General features: G+C 29.7%; 1 protein-coding gene across 1 annotated transcript in view; it reads right to left on the minus strand.

Annotated features, from left to right (window-relative positions):
- The window catches only part of LOC129956545 (cell adhesion molecule DSCAM-like), a 163,659-nt gene that overhangs the window by 16,967 nt on the left and 123,463 nt on the right, over window positions 1–23,229 (minus strand). The window contains exons 14-17 of the mRNA XM_056068471.1: window positions 19,405–19,475; window positions 11,492–11,729; window positions 9,791–9,889; window positions 6,379–6,564 (exon numbers count right to left, since the gene is read on the minus strand). Coding sequence (XP_055924446.1) covers window positions 6,379–6,564; window positions 9,791–9,889; window positions 11,492–11,729; window positions 19,405–19,475 — 594 coding nt within the window. The remainder of the gene's footprint in view (window positions 1–6,378; window positions 6,565–9,790; window positions 9,890–11,491; window positions 11,730–19,404; window positions 19,476–23,229) is intronic.

Consider the following 23,229-nt stretch of genomic DNA (forward strand, 5'->3'; position numbering starts at 1 on the left):
AGATTTAAACGAAAGCGACAATTAAATCTACTTAAAAAATAATGCATCACCCATTCCAAATTATGAATATTGCAACAACAATCAACAAATGTATTCTTTTCTATAATATACATGCTTATGATTTATGATATTAAACCAGTTAGATTTCAATTGAATCACATCATTTTTCCACTATGTACATCATATTCTCAACTGATTTTATGACCCCATACTTTTTGCCCTACTAGCAAAGGGACGGGCAACTGGTTCTATTTACTATCTTTAAATACTTTAAACTTAGAACTTTTAAATGCAACTTCAAACGGAGTAGAAAATTCGAAATTGAGCAAGTTGTAAATCATTCCAAAACATGTAATTTTTCCAGGAAATATTTAAACGTACATCACCACTTTCTTAAAAAGAAAATTTTAAATTTATAAAAAATTTGTATGCTTCACATCAGACCAATTGGAAAGTAATATTTTTTTTAAAAAATTAAAGCTTGGGGATTGAATCTCCTGGCTGATAAGCAAATTTAAGTGCTCAGGTGTTTTGTATTGTACCAGATAAATTTTACAGTACTCATTTGCTTCGCATATACTAGATATAACTGGAATGTCAAACATCTTCTGGTGTACTTTTGATTCTGAAGTTATGGTAAATCTTGCTAATTATGAATTTTTGCTCATTTTTATTCGATTCAGAATGGAACAAACACCAAAAAGTGACGAAGTATTAAAAAGAACAAACGGGATGTAACGTAACCGATTGTAAAATAATTACTTATTTTTAAAAGAGATTTATGCATGAAAATTGTGTGCATAAAGAATGGCTTTATCAACGGTTATAAAAATCCAATGCTTTTGAAAATAATGGCAAGATCAGATATCTTGGAAAATTAAATAAATAGATGAAATTGTCAAAAAAAATCATACTTGTGATGACATAAGCAAAAATTAATAATACTCCCAATTGAATTTTTGTTTCTTAATGTCTTTGTTTTACTCAATAATAATGTATTAAAATATTACCTACATAAGAATTTTTTTTAAATCTTGTGGTAGTGAAAAAATATTCTGATTTAGATCAAGAGGAACTATGGCGACCGAATTGCACAAAGCTGCTAATTGCATGAAGTTTGAAGTGCTGCAAGATTATTTAATTGGCAATCAAGTTGCTTTAAGTTTTGATTTTGTTCATTCTCTGCAGTACATTCGAATGTATTTTCCTTTCTCTAATTGTAATTTGCTAATCTAATTGCTATCTAATTGTAATTTTACATTGTTTGACAAAGTTGTGTATCTTGTTCTGTAATTGTTGACAGAAGCATCACGGAAACTGCAAGTTTTTTTAAAAAAATAATTATTTAAAGTAAAGAGTATCCCAAAATTAACCTCAAGATTTGAATTTGCCACCATTCATGCAGTAAAGTGTTGGCAAACCTATTAAAAAAACATTAGACAGCTCATAATTTATGGTTAGTAAAAATTGAGCTTTACACGATTGAACGGTCTCTGTTTTTATTTTTGATGTTATTATGTTAGACTAAGTAAATACAGGGTGACTATAAATTACCCCTTTTGAAAGCATCTGGTAATAAAACAGGCATTCAAAAATAAAGACTGTCCCAAAATTTAAGCAAAATTTGAATTTGCCACCTTTTTTGCAGTAAAATATTACAATCTGGGAAAATGCATTTGACTGCTGATAGTTTTGGGTTAGTAAAAAGCGAGCGTTACACGATAAAACAATATGTTTTCATTGTATACCAAAAATAATGAAATTCTGCCGACCACAGTTCGAAAATTTAAGAATTGGCCAGTGTGATTTAACACCACTGGATTTCTTTTTGTAGTGTTATTTGAAGTCAAAGGTCTATGCCCAACAAGTCCACAAGCACACGTGAATTGAAGGGAGAAATTCGACGCTTCATCAAATAAATTCAGCCACATTTATGCAAAATGGTCATGGAAAATTTCGACAAAACAGTGCGTATGTGCGAGCAGCGCCGTAGGAGCCATTTGCACTATATGCTTTTTCACGCACAATCCTATCCTGTATACTTTACCATTCAATACAAATATAACAATTTAAAGAAGAAAAAAAGATGCGTTTTTTATTTAATTCAAATCTTGAGTTTACACATTGTGCTCTCATGTAACCCTACTTTTTTTCTAACCCTAGACTGTCAGATGCCAAATAATTTTTTAATAAAGTTGCCAACATTTTACTACACGGATGATGGCAAATTCAAATTTTGTGTTGATTTTGGGACACCCTTTACATATCATCCTTTTTTTTCATTAATATTAATGTTTGTATATCCTTCACCTATTTTCCTCCCCAATACGGTAATATTTTTGCTCCGAATTATTCTGCTAGAATTCTCTTGTTCATAATGAATTAATTTTTCTTGTGATTGAATTTTCAATTGTTACCCCATCGAAATAAATTATTACTAATATATTGACATTTATTAAGAGGATAATGTTTTTAGTCTGGCATACTTTCACTACATTGCGTGATCCAAAGCAAGCAAGTAGAATGAAGCAAGCACACAAACGAAAGGGAGTATTTTGTAGAATATCTCGTCGGACTAAATTCCAGTTCCTTTCTGGATATGGTCATATATATCTGCAATCTGACCCATTATAAAACCATTCTCGCTTGTGGACGTCGATCGCAAGCTTCGCACAAACTGTCGGTAAAATGAAAAGACATCAAACAACTTCAGAAAACCATAAGTGAAAGGAAAGAGGACAAATTGTGCTAGACTCGAGGCGCACACGGGCCGTTGAAACAGGGCTTAAGAGATGCAAATTATTATTTCCTTTTGGTACGCACTCATTAATATTTTCCCTTAATTAACACAGAATATATTACTTAATTCAAGTAAATTTTTAATGTTTTGAAATGTTATTTGTAAGCTTTTATTTTAATAATAAGACTCAAACTAATATTATTACTGCATTGTGTCTTTCAGTGAGATATTTTTATTACTTTTTATGACTTTATTGCTATTAGTAGCAATAATAATTTATTAATATTAATGGAATTAGCGTTACATTAAAAACTGCTTTAAAAATGAAATTCAGGGCAGAGCCTTCTATTTCGCCACTATCAATTTAATAATGTGTTGATATTATTTCTGTTAATTACGCAATGTAAAAAGCATTCGGCACAACGCGCGACAGATATTAAAATCAAAATAGGAAAAGAAAAGACATATTTATCAACATTATCGCGCTTACACGGTACTTGTTTTCGAATTTCTCTTCTTTGATTCTATGTATCTGTATTATTTAATTTCTGTTTTAGTTCGGATGATTTTGTATCCCTGCTTATTTTTTCAAATGCTCTTTACATTTCTAACAGTGCATACCTCGCTTAGCTTCATTCTGAAGCCAAAAAGTAGGGGCATTTTAGCAACTGAGTTGTTTAAACTGAAAATTTATTATTAGATTTTGTTTTAATTTTGAACCAAAAATTTATTTGTTTATAATAACACATGTATTGGAAAAGAAAGAATTATTATAGAATCATGTATTAGAAATTAAAGCCTGTGATATACCTTTTTTTAAAAAAAATTCATATAACCATGCATGTTTTATGGTATATTAAAAAAAAAACAAGAACCCTTATACTGTGAATCAGTCCCATATTTTAATAACAATACTTAATTTGCGCAATAATGTGAAAGTTCAGACGCCATAATGCAACCAAAGCATATACAAAAACAGCAGTTGTTCACAGGTTATAAATTTTCAGAGAACAATCATGACAGCGCAAAGAGTTCACACAGAACTTTGCAGGAGAGAAACTATTCACACCTCTCGATCCTCTGGTTCTTTCCACTGACGATCACCGTGTTCACTACTGACTCAATGTCCAATTTAAGAGTGACTAACTACTCAACATACGACTAACTGCAGCTTTGTCTCCTGGCTTTTTATAAATTCCGGGACAGGACAAAGGAGTCTTAGAAAGATCGTTTTGACTCGGTTCTTTATGTATCTATCACCAGGATTCTTGTTGTTTCTGGAACCTTCGATTTTACCTCTGAATTTTCCAAATTCGTCACAAAATGATCTCCAAGATTCCTGCCAATGCAAGTGGTTGCTAATTCCACATCTATTAAGGATCTGTTAGAGGTACATGTAAAACTGTCTTGCCAAGAAGAATTACTGCGCAGGGAAGAAACATTGAAAATTCGTAATAATATCAATTCAGGAAATATTCATTCGTAGACAGTTAGTAAGAAATTCCTACACTATGCATGTGATAGATATTACTTCATTATAAGTGATTAATAGGTATCAGCACATTGATATTTATATCATAATAAGCCCAAACTGTAAATTAAAATTTATAATTTTGTATCGATTATATAATTTTTTTTAAATAATAAGTCAAAATTCGGAGACCAGTTTCAGATAACAAAGTATGGTTCATTTCATGTCAGGTAGGTATCCATTCCATATCTTTAATTTTCTTCGATCACAAATAATTTATCTGCATGAAGTTATAGATATAAATTCTTTAGAAAAATTAATCAAAAGGGATAACTAGCAGCAATTTTTTCTTTCAAATAAACCATTTAACTGTCCGTCGATTTATGGTTGCTTGTAAGTTAATGTGAAAAAAGACAGGTTGAATTAGAATACAGATCTGTAATTTACACTATTCGCCACCTGAGGCGCTGCGATCAGTTTAATTTTCTCCGAAACAAATCGGTAATTTTACATTAGTTGGCAGTGCATCTATATCTATAGCTTTCCTTCTAACGTAATTTTGGCCTATATATATATATATATATATATATATATATATATATATAGAGAGAGAGAGAGAGAGAGAGAGAGAGAGAGAGAGAGAGATTTTATGTAAAATAGAACAAATGGACCCAAACAGCAATATTAATTTTCATCTCTGCAAGCCTCAAGAAGTTCACTGCACAAGGGAAACAATTGATTCTCGATAACTTATTTACAAGATTCAGACGAAGTTTTTAGAACCGGATAATTTATTCGCAAATAATTGACAACAATTCAGATTTTATCGGTTTGTTAATGAGCATAAACCATTTATTATTTGAAAACCAAAATATATTTGAACGTATTCTTGTTTAATTTATCATTCTCGCAAACCTTACAAATATAGAAAAAAAATTACGATTTTCATTTTTTAATATTAGTAATATATTTAAGAACAATAATTTTTTGTAATTAAAAATTCCCTTATGGAAAATTAAATTTATAAAATTGAATAAAAATATTATTTAGTTTCGCTTTATGCTTGCATTTTGATCTCCCTGACATTCTATCGAATAAAAACTTCTTGGGTGATAATTATTAATTCCGAGTCCATAACTATTTAAAATGTCGCCTTTATTATTTCATAATTTTGAAAAATAGAGAAATTTTGAAAACTGAAATATATAAATAAAGGACACATATTTTAATAGACAAAATTCTTAATGCGTTTTGAACTAAATACCTATCAATTGCAATTTTTTTTTTTCTTACTCAAAACATCTTAAAGATATTTAACCTGCCTTATAAGGATGAGTGACATTAGTTTGCATAAGAAGGTATATTATCAAATTAAAATAAATCAAATGAAGTGAAAATCACTTCATTGAATAAGTTTGAGCTGAAAAATATACTTTAATAAATATGTAATTTCAAATTGCTAGTATGCAAAAATCAGATTTGAGTTAATGCTGTTAAGGTCACAAAGAAAGTGAACTTCGTTAATCATAATTTTAACAAAAGAAGAAAAAATTGGTCAGAAAATCATTAATCTTCTTATATAAAGATTTAAACATCCTTTTTTTTTTCAGGAAAAAGAAAGATTATGAGAATAGAAAATTTGCTACTTGAAACCAAAATGTTTCTCTCCTTTCCTCCGATAACGGTTAATAATTAATGTGTGAAGTTTAGTGGTTGGTTGGCTTTGAGAATAATTTTAACGAATAATAATTATCTTTATTCAATGAATTGTATATTGTTCTTCAAACATGAAAACAGACAGAAAGAACAACAGTTTACAAAACTTATATCTGATAAGCTCGCTAATAAGACATAACGATTGATCTCATGTTAGCACAATGCCGTTCTATTTAAGGTTTTGCATAGGAGATTATTATGGGTGAGTTCTGATTCATTCTTAATACTAATATCAAAGATTAATTCTATCTTAGTACTAATGCGACGAAGAAAATACTTTACTATGAAGAAAAGAATATTCTTTTAAAGCTGTTCGCAACCAACTAGAATATCTTGGTATGTATCGAAAAGTTTTGAAGATGGGTTGAAGAAACAAACTGTCGACTGCTGTCAGTTCATCGACAAAAACATTCATCCACGTCATTAAGTAAGAAAATAAGAAAGAAAATACCTGCTCCTTTAGTACGCGCTGGAACAGCTTCACTGGGTTCCCCGGTTCCTAAACTGTTGGAGGCTGTCATGTACAAATGATATCTCGTGCCACAGCGGAGATTTTTCAACGTATGCTTGTCTGCGTCGCTGCTCAGTCTTTCGTGTTGCCAGTTGCCATCATCCGTTTTGTAATGTAAAGTATATTCTGTAAAAAGAAACGTCCTTTTTCATTCTGTAATGGCAACATTATCATTATCTGCAACATATACATATCTCTAACCATCATCAGTCTTGACTAATGACCGATCGATTTACATGAAAGTCTGCATATGCGAAGAAATGCTGAAGAATTTACTATCAATAGTTATTTTTATTTTGTGACTTTGATTTTGTTTTTGCAGGCATATACTCCTTATTTGCTTTAAAATTTTGTTTGTTTGCAACTTTTCTAAAAATACTTTCTTTGTATTATCAGGATTTTAAGACCATACGCATGGGATAAAGATAAATTATTTATAAGAAAGATTTATAAGATTATTTATAAGAAAACTCATGTCGTTTACGAACAGGAATGGCGTTATTTGTGAATGATATTTAAAGGTTTTTTTTATAATCCGCACAAATTTCTGAAAGGGATATATATCTAAAAGACGATTTAAAACGTATAAAATCACACAGAAATGCGCTTTATAAGTAATTCAAAATTAAGTCTTTAAATATCTGCGGCCAAAAATCTACAATAAAAAATTCTTTAATGTTTATAATATTTGTGAAAAATTTTTAACCACAATTTATCGAGTAATTTAGGTTTTTGTATCGTATGGACTATTTTTAAGCTTCACATTTATTTAAATTGAGACAACCGCTAATGTATCCCTAATATCTTCAAAGAATCATTTATAAAAAACCACTATATTATAAAACTTGACGGAAATATTTTATTTCGAAAGATTAGACGTTTCCCCAATCAGTTTCACAAGTGTTATTATTTTAAGTGACATGTGTTGGAAAAATATAATAAAGATAAATTCGCTTGTTCTGAACAATTCAAAGTAAATATTCGGCAGAGAAAAATTGGAAATCAAAATGGGATTCACGCTTGATCTTTTCTTCTTGTTTTATCAAATAGTTTCAATTAGAAGACATTCACTTAACATAAATATTAATTGAATGAATCTTAGAAAAGATTTTCAAACAGTCAATTATAATTTTACAGAATATTTTGATAATAGCCTATTAAGAATGAAAATATGCGACTTTGATGCTTTTGAACTAGCAAATTTGATGTTATCAGTCATCATGTGATTATCTAAGAAGAAATGACTCGAGAAAGAATGCATGTTATAAATGGTAACAAAAAGATTCGCGAAAAAATATAGCTATGACATGAGAGGTTCAAAAATAAGTCAGTAATTTGTAACTTATACCTATCCAGATTGGTAAAGAGGTGAAATTGATTTTTCGCAAGGTTCTCAAATCCTCGAGACATTTTTCATTTTTTCTCAAGTTGTTCAATTTTGTGTTTTCATTCAATTACAAAAACATTAAACTCTAACTGATTCAAATGAAAATCTTGCTTCAATCAACTTTGGAAAGCTCATTGCAATAAGATTGCTAATCGCCATTTTCAATTCCAAAAAAAAATGTGATGACTTATAATTTAAACATATTCATCTTCTTATTAATATTGATAAGTTTGTGTTTTTAACAAAAATTTTCATTATTTTTTACTATTTTTTAAAGATTACATTTAAATGGCAGGGTTTTATACGCGATATACTGAAACCAACCTTATAGACAGTGATATGGAATTATTGATTTTTCAACTGCACATTTTAAATATCTGCTACCTAAAATTATGAGTTACGGCGTTGAAGTCTACTACATTCCCGTTACCGAGAGCGTCACAAAAAAGCGTGCCAATTGGCGGAGAGTTCAGTCGCCAAGGCGAATTAGATACACAATATTAAGATAAAGATTAAATTAAAATCGATAAAAAAATTAGAAATAGTAGAAGTAAAAGAGTGCCGTGAGATTTACTATCCTAAAGCCAAAAGGATGCTTAATCCAGTCCTGCTCACATTTTTGGAACATACTTATTAGTGATATAAATTTTGAACTCTAATGGCATTGTGGTGAATAGCTTATACGTTAGTTAACAACTACGCTACACGAGCAATTGTTTTTGTATTGTGGTCATGTTACTGGGCTGCGAACCACGATGTCCTAGGTTCTATCCTCGCTCATCCCAATACGTTACATTGGTGATCTCGGATGATGATCCTTCATCCTTCGTAGAGTTGTTGTGGCGCCATCTACCCACAGCAAACCAAAGTCGTCATACTCACTTGACGTACCAACACACGCTCGCCATAACGCTTGGCGCTTCTCTAATGTGTATAGGCGCATTAGACTTAACAGTAATACATCACCACTCAACAGCCATATCGTTCGACTCACTGGAGAGAGAATCTGTGGTGAATAGCTTATAAGTCAGTTAATAGTTACGCTGCATGAGCAATTGTTTTTGTATTGTGGTCATGTTACTGGGCTGCGAACCACAAGGTCCCAGGTTCTATCCTCGCTCATCCCAATACGTTACATTGGTGATCTCGGATGATGATCCTTCATCCTTCGTAGAGTTGTTGTGGCGCCATCTACCCACAGCAAACCAAAGTCGTCATACTCACTTGACGTACCAACACACGCTCGCCATAACGCTTGGCGCTTCTCTAATGTGTATAGGCGCATTAGACTTGACAGTAATACATCACCACTCAACAGCCATATCGTTCGACTCACTGGAGGGAGAATCTGTGGTGAATAGCTTATAAGTCAGTTAATAGTTACGCTGCATGAGCAATTGTTTTTGTATTGTGGTCATGTTACTGGGCTGCGAACCACAAGGTCCCAGGTTCTATCGTCGCTCATCCCAATACGTTGCTTCATAGATAAAGATGGAAATCCTAATGTATCCTAAATGTATTTCAGAAGATAGGACAAATTCTACGATCCTCTTAGCTAAAATATGAAACTATTATATCTGCTTCATTCCTATTTAAATGTTGTATTATAATATTGATCGCCGTTTTATACAATTCAAATTTTCCATTCATGAAAATTAAGTATTCTTGTAACAACTGGTGATTCACTTCCTCGGGACATTTATGCAGAAAATATAGGCATCTTATTTTATTCTTAAATATCTCAATTCAATACAAGCATAGCTAAAGCATGGAAGTTATTGATCTCAAATTTAAAGATGATGTTTACTATCCTGTATATCTATAAATTAATGATCTAACAGAGATCAACTTTCTCTATCTAAAAGATTTTAAAGACGTAAAAAGAAAAAAAAAAAAACTTTTAAAAGTAGCTACAATTACTAAAAAAAATTAATTGAAAGATTTTGAGCCACAAAATTTCATTACCTGTGATAGCCGATTTATCTTTCGGGTCTTTTTCCCATTTAATGTCGATTGAATTTTTGGTTGAACCAACGATTTGCACTACTGGAGAAGTTGGAGGAGCTGAAACAAAAGAATCGTGATTTATGTGACTGGAAAAACAATTAGGTGATAGTAATGAAATTGTCAAATTGAATATGAATAGAAACATAGAATATATATTGAAAAATAGAAATAAAAACTGAACAAATAATTTTAATCAATACTTAAAGATAAATGCAGATCTAAGTTGAGTTTATTGTTGGATGTCTATTTTAACAATGATATTCGCATTGGTGTCATATTATAAACAACTGGATAGAGAATCTCAGAATACTCTCATATTTTTTCTCCGTAGATGTAGGAAATAGTACATATTCTACATGCATTAGCCAGCAGATGTATTCACTGAAAACAATCAATCGATACTGCTCATGGCTTTATTTAATATCGATTGTATTTGAGTCTTTTAAAGGACGGCTTGCAAATGGTATCATTGAAAATATTTCTGGCAATCTTATTACCACAAACTGTCAAAAAATTTTATTCAGAATTCCGCATGCATTAGCCGGCCGACGCATTCACTGAAAAAATGAATTGATACTGCTCATGACTTATTTATTTTCGATTGCATATCTATCTTTTAAACGATGGGTAGTAATAGTACGATTGAAAATATTGGTGGCAATCTTAATAGCGCACATTACCTAAGATTATTTTTGCATTTTCTTCACGAAATTGTATGTCATTCAGAATATCAAACAATATCATTATGATTTTGTATATTATATTCTGTTAATAAAAAAATATTGATTTCCCCTTATTTTTTGTGAAATGTACCATAGAAAAATTCTCCAATGGTATACCATCAAAATGGTATACCAGTTTTAGAAGGATTCACTTCTATTTATTTACGAAAGAGAATATTTCTCTTTTATCCCACATAATTTACGAAACTTTCTCTAAGTAGAGACTTTCCATCTCGTGTTATTACTTTTAAAAAAAGATCAGAAGCTCTTTCTGGAAAAGGAATTAAATTGCATGATGCAGAAACAAGCAATTCAATATACATAGCCGATGAATACAAAATGCTCTAACATATATCAAAGAACATTTTTGTTCAATATTAAATTTGTAGCGGAATGGTCGATGGCAAACATTTCGCAAATAGACCAATATTGAACAAGATTAACTTCGAATTTTCAAAAATAAATTATTATTTTTATTTAGTTCTTTCAAATTTATGAGAGGAATTCAAAGCTAGCAGTTGAAGTTCCGATTAAATTTAGAAAATACAGAGGTTTCCTTTTAAAGTGTACATCATTATTATGAAGCGAACTTACAAGCTTGCTTGTTATAGGAAACGTAAGAATTAATGATGCGTGCTTGTAAAACAATAGCATAATAAACTCAAAAATGAAAATTATGTTATACAAATTCGTACTAGGATTATTTTTTTTTAATATTTAATTTTGCTTATCTGCAAAATTCAAAATGTTTGTTAAAATTCTTGTTATTCCTTTCTTTGCTATCTTATTTTGATTTTAGGAATAAAAGATTGGAATTGTTTCATAATGGCATGCAGAGAATATAACTCAGTATTTCTTGTTCATAGACTGTTATTATTTACATAATGATGCATTAAAAAAAAATGTCGTTCTTAATACATTATTATATTTTTCTTACCAGTTTCTAGGGTTTTTCCCGTAATCTTGGCAGATTTTGGACCAGCACCAGCTGAGTTAAACGCTCTGACGACGATGTCGTATTTAGTGAAAGGTTGTAGTCCAGTTATATAGGTGGATTGCTGGCCTTCATTCGTCCGTTCCACTTGTTTGAAGGTGTAAGGTTCGGAAGTGGATGAAATTCGATAACCGATATAGTAACCTTTGATGACTCCATTAGTGGCGTCATCTGGAGGAGGCTAAAATAATAAAAAATAATTTTAAAGATGCTTCTAAAAGGTATAAATTATTTCCGTAGGGGGACTATTTTCTGAATCAAAATTCAGAGGGGGTGGGGTGAAAATGATACAAGTAATAACAATGAGCAAATTATATGCATAACGTTGGTGTACTTATGCACAATCGCATACACAATATATTCCAATTTTTTATTAATACTTGAGAATTTTCTTTTGTATGCTATACATTGTAGTTTAATTTCCTGTCGTTTTGCTTTAACTCTTTATATCATCATGCAAAATTTCTTCCACATCATACTGTTACAAACCATTTCAGTGCTCACAAAATCTAAAATCCATTTGAATCCATATCGCATCAAAGGAACATAATTTATTATACAAATTTAGTATATTTACTCAAAAAAAGATGGCGCTTGCTGATGCCAGTAAGTTTATTTGAATTTCAATTGTGGTGAAACTGGTGAAAATTCGTCTGAGTAAAGATTGTAAAGATAGAAACACTTTCATCCCAGAGCACTTCTATGTTTGAATAGTACAAGAAAGTTTAAAAGTGATATTTTTTTTTCTATAATGTCTACGAAGATGCGCACAATATTTGCTAATTTAAAATTGATAAGAAATATATAATTATTTCTGTTATTATTTTTTTTACTATTTTATTAAAGTTTTTAAATAATAAGAAAATTACGTTTTAATATTTTATAAAGATTTAGAAGTATTAGAAGAACAAATTTACTAAGATTATTCGAAAATCACAGATATATTTAAACCATTAGAATAGACCATTAGCGGAGCAAAGTTGAATTCTTGGAATAGAACCAAACACAAATTCTTGTCTGTTTTATCAAAAAGACATCATTATATCTCGAAGAATTAATTAGTTTCTTTCTCAATCACAAGTTAAATTCAAATTTTAACTTAAAATCTAATTTATAGGTTCAGTAGGTACTAAACATTTCTGAAGCTAAATGTGTACATTAAAATGTAATTAGATTTCTTTTAACACAATAATGTTTATATCCTGAGATATTATCCACAAATTGTTTGATTTTAGAATATCGATAAAAATGATCTACAGGACAGACTTTTGAATCTAGAGATACCACAATTTTATCATAGTTTTTTCTTCAGTACTAGTGCTCACTAAGAAATTTATTTTAAAAGTTTCATTTATATATTTAAACAAAATCATTTCTTCAATATTACTGTAATAAAAATATTGCAAGATTTTAAAATTTTAATAAGATTTGCTGTTAAGCAGATTTTTCCCAATTTTAGTAATTTTTGAAATAGTTTTAAGCATGTTTTAAAAAATTCTTTCAATTCTTTCAGTTATTGAATCATTGAAACAATTATTAGAACATTAAAGTTATATGCTCCTTGTGTTTTGAGTGCATTTTATTATTGCTACATTACCTAGACAAAATTTCAAAAAGTCATGCACATGCTAATATCCTTCCAAATAGAGGCTAAAATTTCTATTTCAGTTTCTTTCAGCAGTATTTAAAAAAAAGAATTGCATGGATTATCTTTTTTGTTCTAAGAATTGCACCGCAAAATCTTTTGTCAGGTAGTTAAAATGAATCTAAATCTAAAACACGAAGAAAGTTGCTGAATAATTTCCTGAAAGTGTCTTAAATCCTCGAGATTGAAACCTCTTATTGACTAGTTTGAAAAATAAAAAAAATAAAGATTTTAGTGAGAAAGAATTTAAAAAAAAAAGAACTTTTGCAAAAAACTTATATCCATCTTGACATTTTTTTTTTTTTTTTAACATTTTGATTTCGCTTTTCTAAAGAATTGCAGAGTCGGTTTTTTTTGTGATCTCAAATAATTTATTCAGTCACCTTTTCTTGTATGAGAACTTTTTTTTAATAAAAGCCCGTCAGTTGAGGAACATCCTATAAGTAAGAATCTTGAAATGTTCTGCTAAAGTAACATTTCCCTATCTCTTCCTTCTCTCCTACGTTCTGCCTTAAAGCCATCTACCTTGCAGTGATCAAAAGAACATATTTGCAACAGAAATTTACCGTTAAGTACTGAAATAACAAAAAAGTTCTTTTCCAGTATACCTGTAATAATTTGTGGAAAATGCATTTCCGTGTCTCGTTTCTCTGCATTTTAAAAACTACTATGCTGATTTCGAATAGTTTTTTTTTTTCCTTTGAAAAGCTAGAATACATTTTTTGTTTGTTTTTTTTGTAGTTCATCTCTTTTCCTCTCTCTATATACATGAAAAATTTAGAAAATACAAATTATTTTTTTTTTAAATATCGCTAAATTTTTTCTATCTCAAACATTTTTTTTTAAAAATATTGTATGCCTTTTATTAAAAATTTAATCAAAATATGAAATTAAGTTGATTTTTTTTTAAATTAAAGATTTCAGTTCTTTCAAAAGTTTCATTTTCAGCACACAAAAAAAAATTCAAAAGTGCAACCTCTTTAAATTTGTCAAATAAATTCTTTTTCTATTAACGCAAGGTACTTTACAATGTTATTACAATATTTTTACTATTATATTCAGATTAACGAAAACTCTAGTGGAAATGTATGAAATCTTATTCCATTAGGGCTATTGGCCCTAAATAATATAGACAAGACATCTTAAATACCAGACTTTATTCTATCAAAGATATATCATGAAAATGAAGATTACCAAATATAGACTACTTAAACATTTTTCAAGAATTTTACAAAAGTAATTTTGATAAAATAAGAGCATATGCATTTTTGTAATTAATCAATCTTAAATAAATTAATCCAGTTTTAAGGAAAAATTCTTTTAATATAAGTTTGTCGGTCTGGATTCTTAATTGGGCAAAAAATAAAATTCAAACATAATTAAAATAAATAATTAGCTCTAAAATTCGTTTATCACATACAATAGGTATTTAAAACAAGACTTTTCATATATTGTATCATTTCATCTTCTTCATTTATTTCTTTATAGATGAAAGAAGTAGCCTTAATTTTCCTTTTAAAGCAAAGTTTCCCATCTCTAATTCTTTGATACCTCTTTTAAATGTTTTTATTCTTTTATTGTAATTTGTATTACTTACAATTTTAAAAGAATGTTAGTTATTATAGCTGATTTCTAGACCATTTATGTGTTCTAAGCTAATTATCCTATTGATTTAAGCAGTTCGATGAAGGGAACTAATTGTAGTTCAAAATTAGCAATTTTTAGATGAAAACAATATAACTAAATCTTATATCTTATTTTAATAAAATTATCATCGCCATTTATATTTTAGGAATTTGTGATGAGCAGTTACTACTGATTGACAATACACAAACTAAAACACAGAGAAAACTTTCTGCTTATCTGACACTATATTAATTTCACTATAAGCATTAAATAAACGAAACACGAGCGCCATCTGTTATTAGTAATATAAAACTCTGACATTTTTCTCTTAAATTATATTATATCCTTCTTTTTTTGTCTACTTAAAAAAGTACAGAATTTTGAAATCATGTGATTCATTCTTAAGTTGATGAATATATATGTAATGTTCAAGACATCTGATAAGAGGTTTTTCTGAATCTTTTCTTCACACAGAATTTTTTTGCGACTTTGATCGAGCGTTTCAAATGAATGACTACATTTTATCTCTCACCAGCACTCTATTTATACTCTCTTGTATACCTTTGAGTCAACGGTCAGTTTTTTTGTGTGCGTGTGTGATTGTTAGTCATTTTTGGAATATTTTGTAAAAATTTAGAAACATCCTGGAAGCTTTTTTTTCATGCATTATTGTAATATTTTATTTTTAAAAAAAACTCTCGCTCATATTTAGTTCAAAATAATGCATCTGCAACTAAGAATTAAAAACAAAAAATTGAGTTTTGAGGATGGTCCAATTTTTTTTTCTTTCTGAGATTACAAAGTATTCTTCTTATTAAGCAGAAAAATGTGTCGCAAGACTTTTTTTTAAGATTAGGCATCTACTAACGAGCTGTGTCTTTTCAAAAATTAGCAACGTCCTGTCTTCCTTTTTTTAGCCTTGGATTTTAATGGAAGTACTTCAGAATGAGAAATGAGGTTTTAAAAAATCATGTAAGGCTTTTTTTCGCTAACATCTAAATCTTTTAAAATATCTGACACATTCGTAGATTTTCCTGCGAAATATTTTTAGCTAGCATTAATTTTTCAATTGTATCAATTTATTGAGAATGAATTCAGATGGATGAAAAGATGAACAGATGATAAATGGACTTTTTCATAGTTTTTAGTCATCTTAAATTTTTATATATTAAAGAAATGTGATTCAACCCAAAACAAATTCAACACTTATCGTTGATAAACATATGATTCTCAACATCAATAGGATTATCTTTTCAATTGGAGCTTCTTGTTTTCAAATGGATACATTAATTTCAATTCATTTTTCTTTTAAATTTAGTATTCTTTTAAAAAATTTAAAAATGTTTGTTTGTTAATCTAATTTTAATTGGATTTTTTATTGCTTGTAGTATTTTTCTGTTGTAATTACATTCCTTGTTTCAAATAAGGTTCTCGTTTACTCAGTTTTAAAATAGATATTTTACGGATATTTTGATTTTAATAGAAATTTCTCTATGATAATTTCATTTACAAGAGGATAAATTTCTATTTTATTTTGATTGGTAAATAAGGCTAAATATTGAAATTGAAAGCATTGAAAATAAAATTTCAATACGTAGAGATTTTTATACATATATTATAACCGAAAATTTAACTGGGGAATTATGGTAATATCTTGAATTCGAGACATTATGCCGCCAAACACCTATTGTGTGCACTACTCAGGTTATTTACAGTCAATTGAAGGTAAAAACCTATCTATTGGTGTGATGTGAAAATTTAAAAAAAACTTGAATTGAATTGAAGGTCCTTTTTATCATTTGTCATCGACAGAAAATTAAATTATTCATTCAAAAATATACTTTCAAAATGAGAAATAAATTGCTGTGAAAGCAATAGATTTACATAAGAAAACAATACTATTGCTGACGTTGCGTATGAAAAGCTTCAATTACTCCTCTGTTCTGTTATACAGACGTGTGATGGATTTGTAATTGTTTATCTTATTTATTCATCTTTCCTTTCTTTCTCTCCCCCTCTCCCTCTTTATTTTTTGTTTGAAAGATGAAATAAAATTGACTCTTTATAGCACCATAAATGGTACTTATATTTTGTTCTATTGAGGTGAAATAAAATTGACTCTTTATAACACCAACATGGAATTTAGGATATTTTGTTCTATCGAGGCAAAATAAAATTGTCACTTTATAACACCATACATGGTACTTAGGATATTTTGTTCTATTGAGGGGAAATAAAATAGACTCTTTATAGAACCATACATGGAACTTAAGATATTTTGTTCTATTGAGGGGAAATAAAACTGATTCTTTATAAGAACATACATGGTACTTATGATAATTTGCTCCATTGAGGTGAAATAAAATTGACTCTTTATAGCATCATATATGGTACTTAGTACATTTTGTTCTATTGAGGTGAAATAAAATTGATTCTTTATAGCACCAAAATGGTATTTAGGATATTTTGTTCTATTAAAGTGAAATAAAATTGACTCTTTTTAGCAGCATACATGTTACTTATGATTTTTTTTTCTATTTCCCTCAATTAGAAAAAAGAAACTTTTTTTACTTTTATAGCAGAACTCCTATTTTAAGTTAATACCTTGAAATGTCTTTTTATCTCAATCAACTCTTCTCTGAGAAATACTCTATATAAGAATGATTTGCAGCTGATTCCTTTTTTTAAATTCAGTATTTGGATAATTTGATAAAGAATTATTAAATTAATTTATTTATTGCATTTTCGAATTGAGATAAGGTATACACTTTTTTGATAAAGAGTTTTAAATTTTCCTTAGTAAATGAATAACAAAGCAATTAATTTCTTCTGTGTTTTTAAATTATATTTTTAAAATTTAAGTCTAGAAAATGGCTTAGGAAAGAAAAGTTTAAGCAATTATTTAGCTAATTAGTATTAAATAAAAATTTGTTAGTATTTAATTTTTTTAATCACATTTATCCTACTTTTTTTCAGTTAATTTTAGCTTGTAGATGTCATAGTTTAAAAAAAAATTTTAATGCATTTATAAAACAATAATAAGTTTTATGAAACATTAGATTTTTTTCTTGGAATACTTCCCATTTACCTTTTGAATTTTTTAAACTCTTTATCTTTCTAACTATTCGTTAATTACGGCTATTAGATATCTTATATTAGGTATATCAATATCTCAAATTATTTGTCCATTTTTACTTTTTTGATTTTAAATTTCAACATTTATAATTAAATAATTTAAAATGGTCATGATTGTTTATATCATTTATATAACTACAATATTTTTAAAACCTACCCCAGAATTCATTCTCGTCTCATAAATGGTTTCGTTCTGTGAAAGGGCTCAGGAAAACTGTGCATTGTAGAAGAAACTATGAAATTCTAAATATCTTCAGAATTATTCGCGTCTGGAACCCTTCAGCATGGTAACTGATTTTCGCCGACCTGGTGGGTAACAGAAATGGTATAGAGTTGGTACACCGTACTGATGAGGGGCATGCCTTCTAAGGGTTTGGTTGTATCGTGGCCGATGATGGCTCTTTAAGTGGATTCACACTCATCCAGATACAAACCATCCAACAAAGCGAAGCATGTGCAGAAATTGGACAGCAGTAAATACTTGTTCCGTTGAGAAAAGGACATTATTATCCGCTCTCTCAGCACATGCGCAATCTTCTTTTTACGCATGTGTGACTTACTGGAATCTAATACCTGGATTAGTATAAACCCACCATTAGGACTCAGCATAATGTCGAAGCGTTCTGGCTTTTCATTTTATTCAAATGTCTATGGTGGTGGAGGAGAAATCATTTAAGGTATGTCGTAATACTGTTTGTACTAACAATTTCAGCCATCTTTATCAATCTTACAGTCGGTGGGTATACTGTATCAGTTTAAGCAAATAAACAAACAGATAAAATTTAAAATATGTAAATAAATATAAAAATAAATACTTAAATGAAAAATCGGATCTATTATTGCTTGCTATTGCTAATGATCAATTAATGCCAAAATTCTGTTAATAATCTCTCACCGAATGCAACAGATGATAATTGAAAATGCTCGAAACCAAATGTTTAACCAATGAAACCAATCAAAGAATACCAAATGATTTCAAAAATTAATATAAAACCCGTTTGAAAGTATTGACATATTAACTGCAACTCACAGTTCAATATTTTAGTTCAATTAAAGAAGTTTGAAATCAAATGAAAGCTGCACACGAATCAAAGAAATAAAAATTTGAGAAATTTGAATATAAAAAATATTAAAATAGAGTTCGAAAGAATCAAAGTCTTCAGAAGATTCATTAAAAGATTATAACATTTTAATTACAATTTTCAGTGTAATTAAATTTAACATTCTGAAATAGTTGCCTGCTTCTCAACGCATTAAAGCATTTTAGAACGACAGCGGGAAAATGAATTGAGCATTTCGGGATATTCAACTCTGCTTTTAATAATATTATGAAAAAAAAATTAAAAAATTGTACGAAATTTGAAATTATAAATGCTGTACATTTTAATCAAAAGATAAGTAGAAGAAATTCATAGATTTATTAAATTAAAAAAAATCGTAGATTTATTACCTTCCAAGAAACTTTCATTGATTGGGCACCAGTTGAGTGAACTTGCACATCTCTAGGCGCACCAGAAGGAGCTGGAAAATAATAATAATAACATTAATAAAAACAAGAAAACAGAAACAACTAATTTTAATGAAATTGTTTTCATTTAAAATGATAAAATGTTGAACACTTTATTTCGACATTTCAAACTGTGCTAATATATTGGAACATTTAATATTCCAACAATTAATAGATGTAATAAACTAAAAAAATCTCCGAAATCTCATTAGTATGAATATGAGTACAAAAATGCATGAACACCTGACCAGAAACGTTATTTGGATGAGCTATAACACTTGGTCTGCTAGAATGACAAATGAGTCCAGAACAAATATTGGGTTGGCAACTAAGTAGTTGCGGATATCACTCATAGATGGCTTCAGTTGAATTTTTAGGTTTGCAGAAGTAGTACAAATGTAAAACACATTTTGTTATTTGATAGTTGGCAATTCAGCTGTCAATCAGTAAAAAAAGTCTTTTGATCGGTTGCGTAGTTTTCGTTTGGCATTCGTTGAAAAATGGAAAATCAAAAGGAACATTTTCGTCATATTTTGCTTTTTTATTTCCGCAAAGGGAAAAACGCATTGCAAGCTCATAAAAAGTTATGTGCTGTTTATGGTGACGAAGCCTTAAAAGAACGGCAGTGTCAAAATTGGTTTGCCAAATTTCGTTCTGGTGATTTTTCACTCAAAGATGAAAAACGCTCTGGTCTTCCAGTTGAAGTTGATGACGACCTAATAAAAGCAATAATCGATTCGGATCGTCACAGTACAACACGGGAGATTGCAGAGAAGCTTCATGTATCACATACATGCATTGAAAATCACTTAAAACAACTTGGCTATGTTCAAAAACTCGATACATGGGTTCTTCACGAACTGAAAGAAACGCATTTTACGCAACGCATTAACAGCTGCGATTTGCTAAAGAAACGTAATGAAAATGATCCCATTTTTAAAACGACTGATAACTGGCGATGAAAAATGGGTTGTTTACAACAATATCAAGCGGAAAAGATCGTGGAGCAGGCCAGGTGAACCAACTCAAACAACATCAAAAGCTGATATTCATCAAAAGAAGGTTTTGTTATCAGTTTGGTGGGATTACAAAGGAATTGTCTACTTTGAACTCTTACCACCCAACCGAACGATCAATTCTGATGTCTACATTGAACAACCAACGAAATTAAACAATGCAGTTGAAGAAAAGCGGCCCGAATTGACAAATCGAAAAGGTGTTGTATTCCATCATGACAATGCAAGGCCACACACAAATTTTTGGTCACTCGGCAAAAATTATTGGAGCTTGGTTGGGATGTTTTGCCTCATCCACCATACAGTCCTGACCTTGCACCATCTGATTACTTTTTGTTTCGATTATTACAAAACTCCTTGAATGGTAAAAACTTCAATAATTATGGTGATGTCAAATCGTACCTGATTCAGTTTTTTGCTAATAAAAACCAGAAGTTTTATGAACGTGGGATTATGATGCTGCCTGAAAGATGGCAAAAGGTCATTGGTGAAAATGGGCAATACATTACAGAATAAAATTATTTAGTTCCATGAAAAAATTGTCTTTGATTTTCTAAAAAAACACCGCAATTACTTAGTTGCCAACCCAATAGTTTGGCCTTCAACAATGGCAATCATCATTTACTCTAAAGCTCTGTGTGGCCTCGATGTCAAGATTACAAAGCGCCCGTCAGACGTTAACACGGTTGTCAAAAGGCTGCCATCTGCAGTAATAATCAATAAAAAGTGTAGTCACAGCACAACAAAAGATACCATTCAGTTATAAGAATAAGAACACTACAACTGTATTTATAATGGTATTACAGCATCATAAGAAAAGCTATAAATCAAAACTTGAGAAGGTTCATTTCCACTCATATTGTTGCTCATCCCCAAGAAAAGAAAAGTTATATCAAGTCCATGAAATTATGCACCCTGAAGAAGTCCAATGCTAACAATGGATTGTCAAAAAGATCCTGACTGGAGAGGACCAGATAAATAAGAATGAAATAAGGTGAAGCCTTTTCTGGTAACACTTGGGGAAGGCATTCAAAACATTTAGAACCCCCAGAATATTTCATAGTTCTAAGATGCCCCCTAAAAAACCGAGTAAGAGTAGTCTTATCCTGCCTACCACAATTATAGAGTGCCCAGGACGACTACTCTAATACCATTGAAGTACTGATGGGACAAGGTTGGCTTTTTTGGCTCTCGAGAAAATTCCCAGGTAAGTAAGAGATTCAGTAGATACAGAGGCATAACACCTATAATAGCCACTTCCACTCATAACAGCATTTAATTCATTCCACAAGATAGTATAAAATTATTAAAATGGCTAAATTTTGATGTCTATCGTAATTTGATTGTTAAAAATACCTTGTTAAAGGTATCAAGAATAATTAGTCAAGAAAGAAAGCTTTTATTGAAATTAAACCCAAGCTGGTCGCCAAAGGTGATTAGTTATTAAAAACAGAATGTTTTGAAGAAAAATTGTTGGGAGACTTGGTTTGGTTGATTGGGTTAATGGAAGAGAAATTAAAATATTTTTCTGAAAAAAATCAAGAGCAATTATTTAAGAATAAGTGGTTAAACTGAAATTAAGACTAATTAATGTTACTGACAAACCAGATAGTAATCAAAGGTGGCTTGTTATTAAAAAAATGCTTTTGAGGGAGAATGGTTGAGAGATCTTTTTAGTTTATTAGAGGAGGAATAAAAAAATATTTAGTTGAAGAAATCAAAAACAACTATTGATGGATAAGAGATTAAACTGAAATTAAGCTTAATTAATATTACTGACAAACCAGATAGCAATTAAAAGTGACTAGTTATTAAAAAAATTGCTTTTGAGGAAGAATGGTGGATAAGAGATTAAGCTGAAATTAAGCTTAATTAATATTACTGACAAACCAGATAGTCATCAAAGGTGACTAGTTATTAAAAAAATGTTTTTGAGGAAGAATTGTTGAGAGAGATATTTAGTTCATTGGAGGAGGAATAAAAAATTCTTAGTTGAAGAAATCAAAAACAACTAATGGATAAGAGATTAAACTGCGATTAAGCCTAATTTATATTACTGACAAATCAGATAGGCACCAAAGGTGACTAGTTAGAGCATGAATGGTTTCGGGCAGGGTATGTGATAGAAGAAAATTCTCAAAAACAAAAAGATTCTTCATGGGACATAAAAAATCTTTCATGGAAAAAGTAGGTCAATCTATTGCTCAAATTCATCTATGTGTTCTTTTTGGATATACATTCATTTATGTTCCTATTTTGTTTAGTAGTTTTTATTTACCATTGATAATCTATATATTACATTTCATATCACTGTTATTAATATTTAAGAAAGCAATGAAAATTTAATTTGGCTACATAATCATGGACATACAGGTAATAAAAATTATCCCTCAGCAAAAATTTATAGAAAATAATGAGAATTACTTAAATATCAAAAGTAAATATCTGAAGAAACACATCAAAATTATGTCAATATAAAATAATGAATTCCTTACATGACAAGGAAATAAAAGAAAGTATCTCTTTTATTTTTAGCTTTAAAATATTTACCAGCAGTCTAATCTTTCAATTTTTCTTGCTGCATTCGGATTCTTGAATTAAATGTCTCGAGAAAATAAATGTTACATATAAATTACTTTGTCTGGTGAATTGACCTGTCATCGTCAATTATGTGACATAAATCTTTACAATTTAAATTCGAAACGGTTATCGAATAAGTTAAGTGAATTGATTACTTTTGTCCGTGAGAAAA

This window comes from Argiope bruennichi, chromosome 11 (genome assembly GCF_947563725.1).
Source record: "Argiope bruennichi chromosome 11, qqArgBrue1.1, whole genome shotgun sequence".
NCBI lineage: Eukaryota > Metazoa > Arthropoda > Arachnida > Araneae > Araneidae > Argiope > Argiope bruennichi.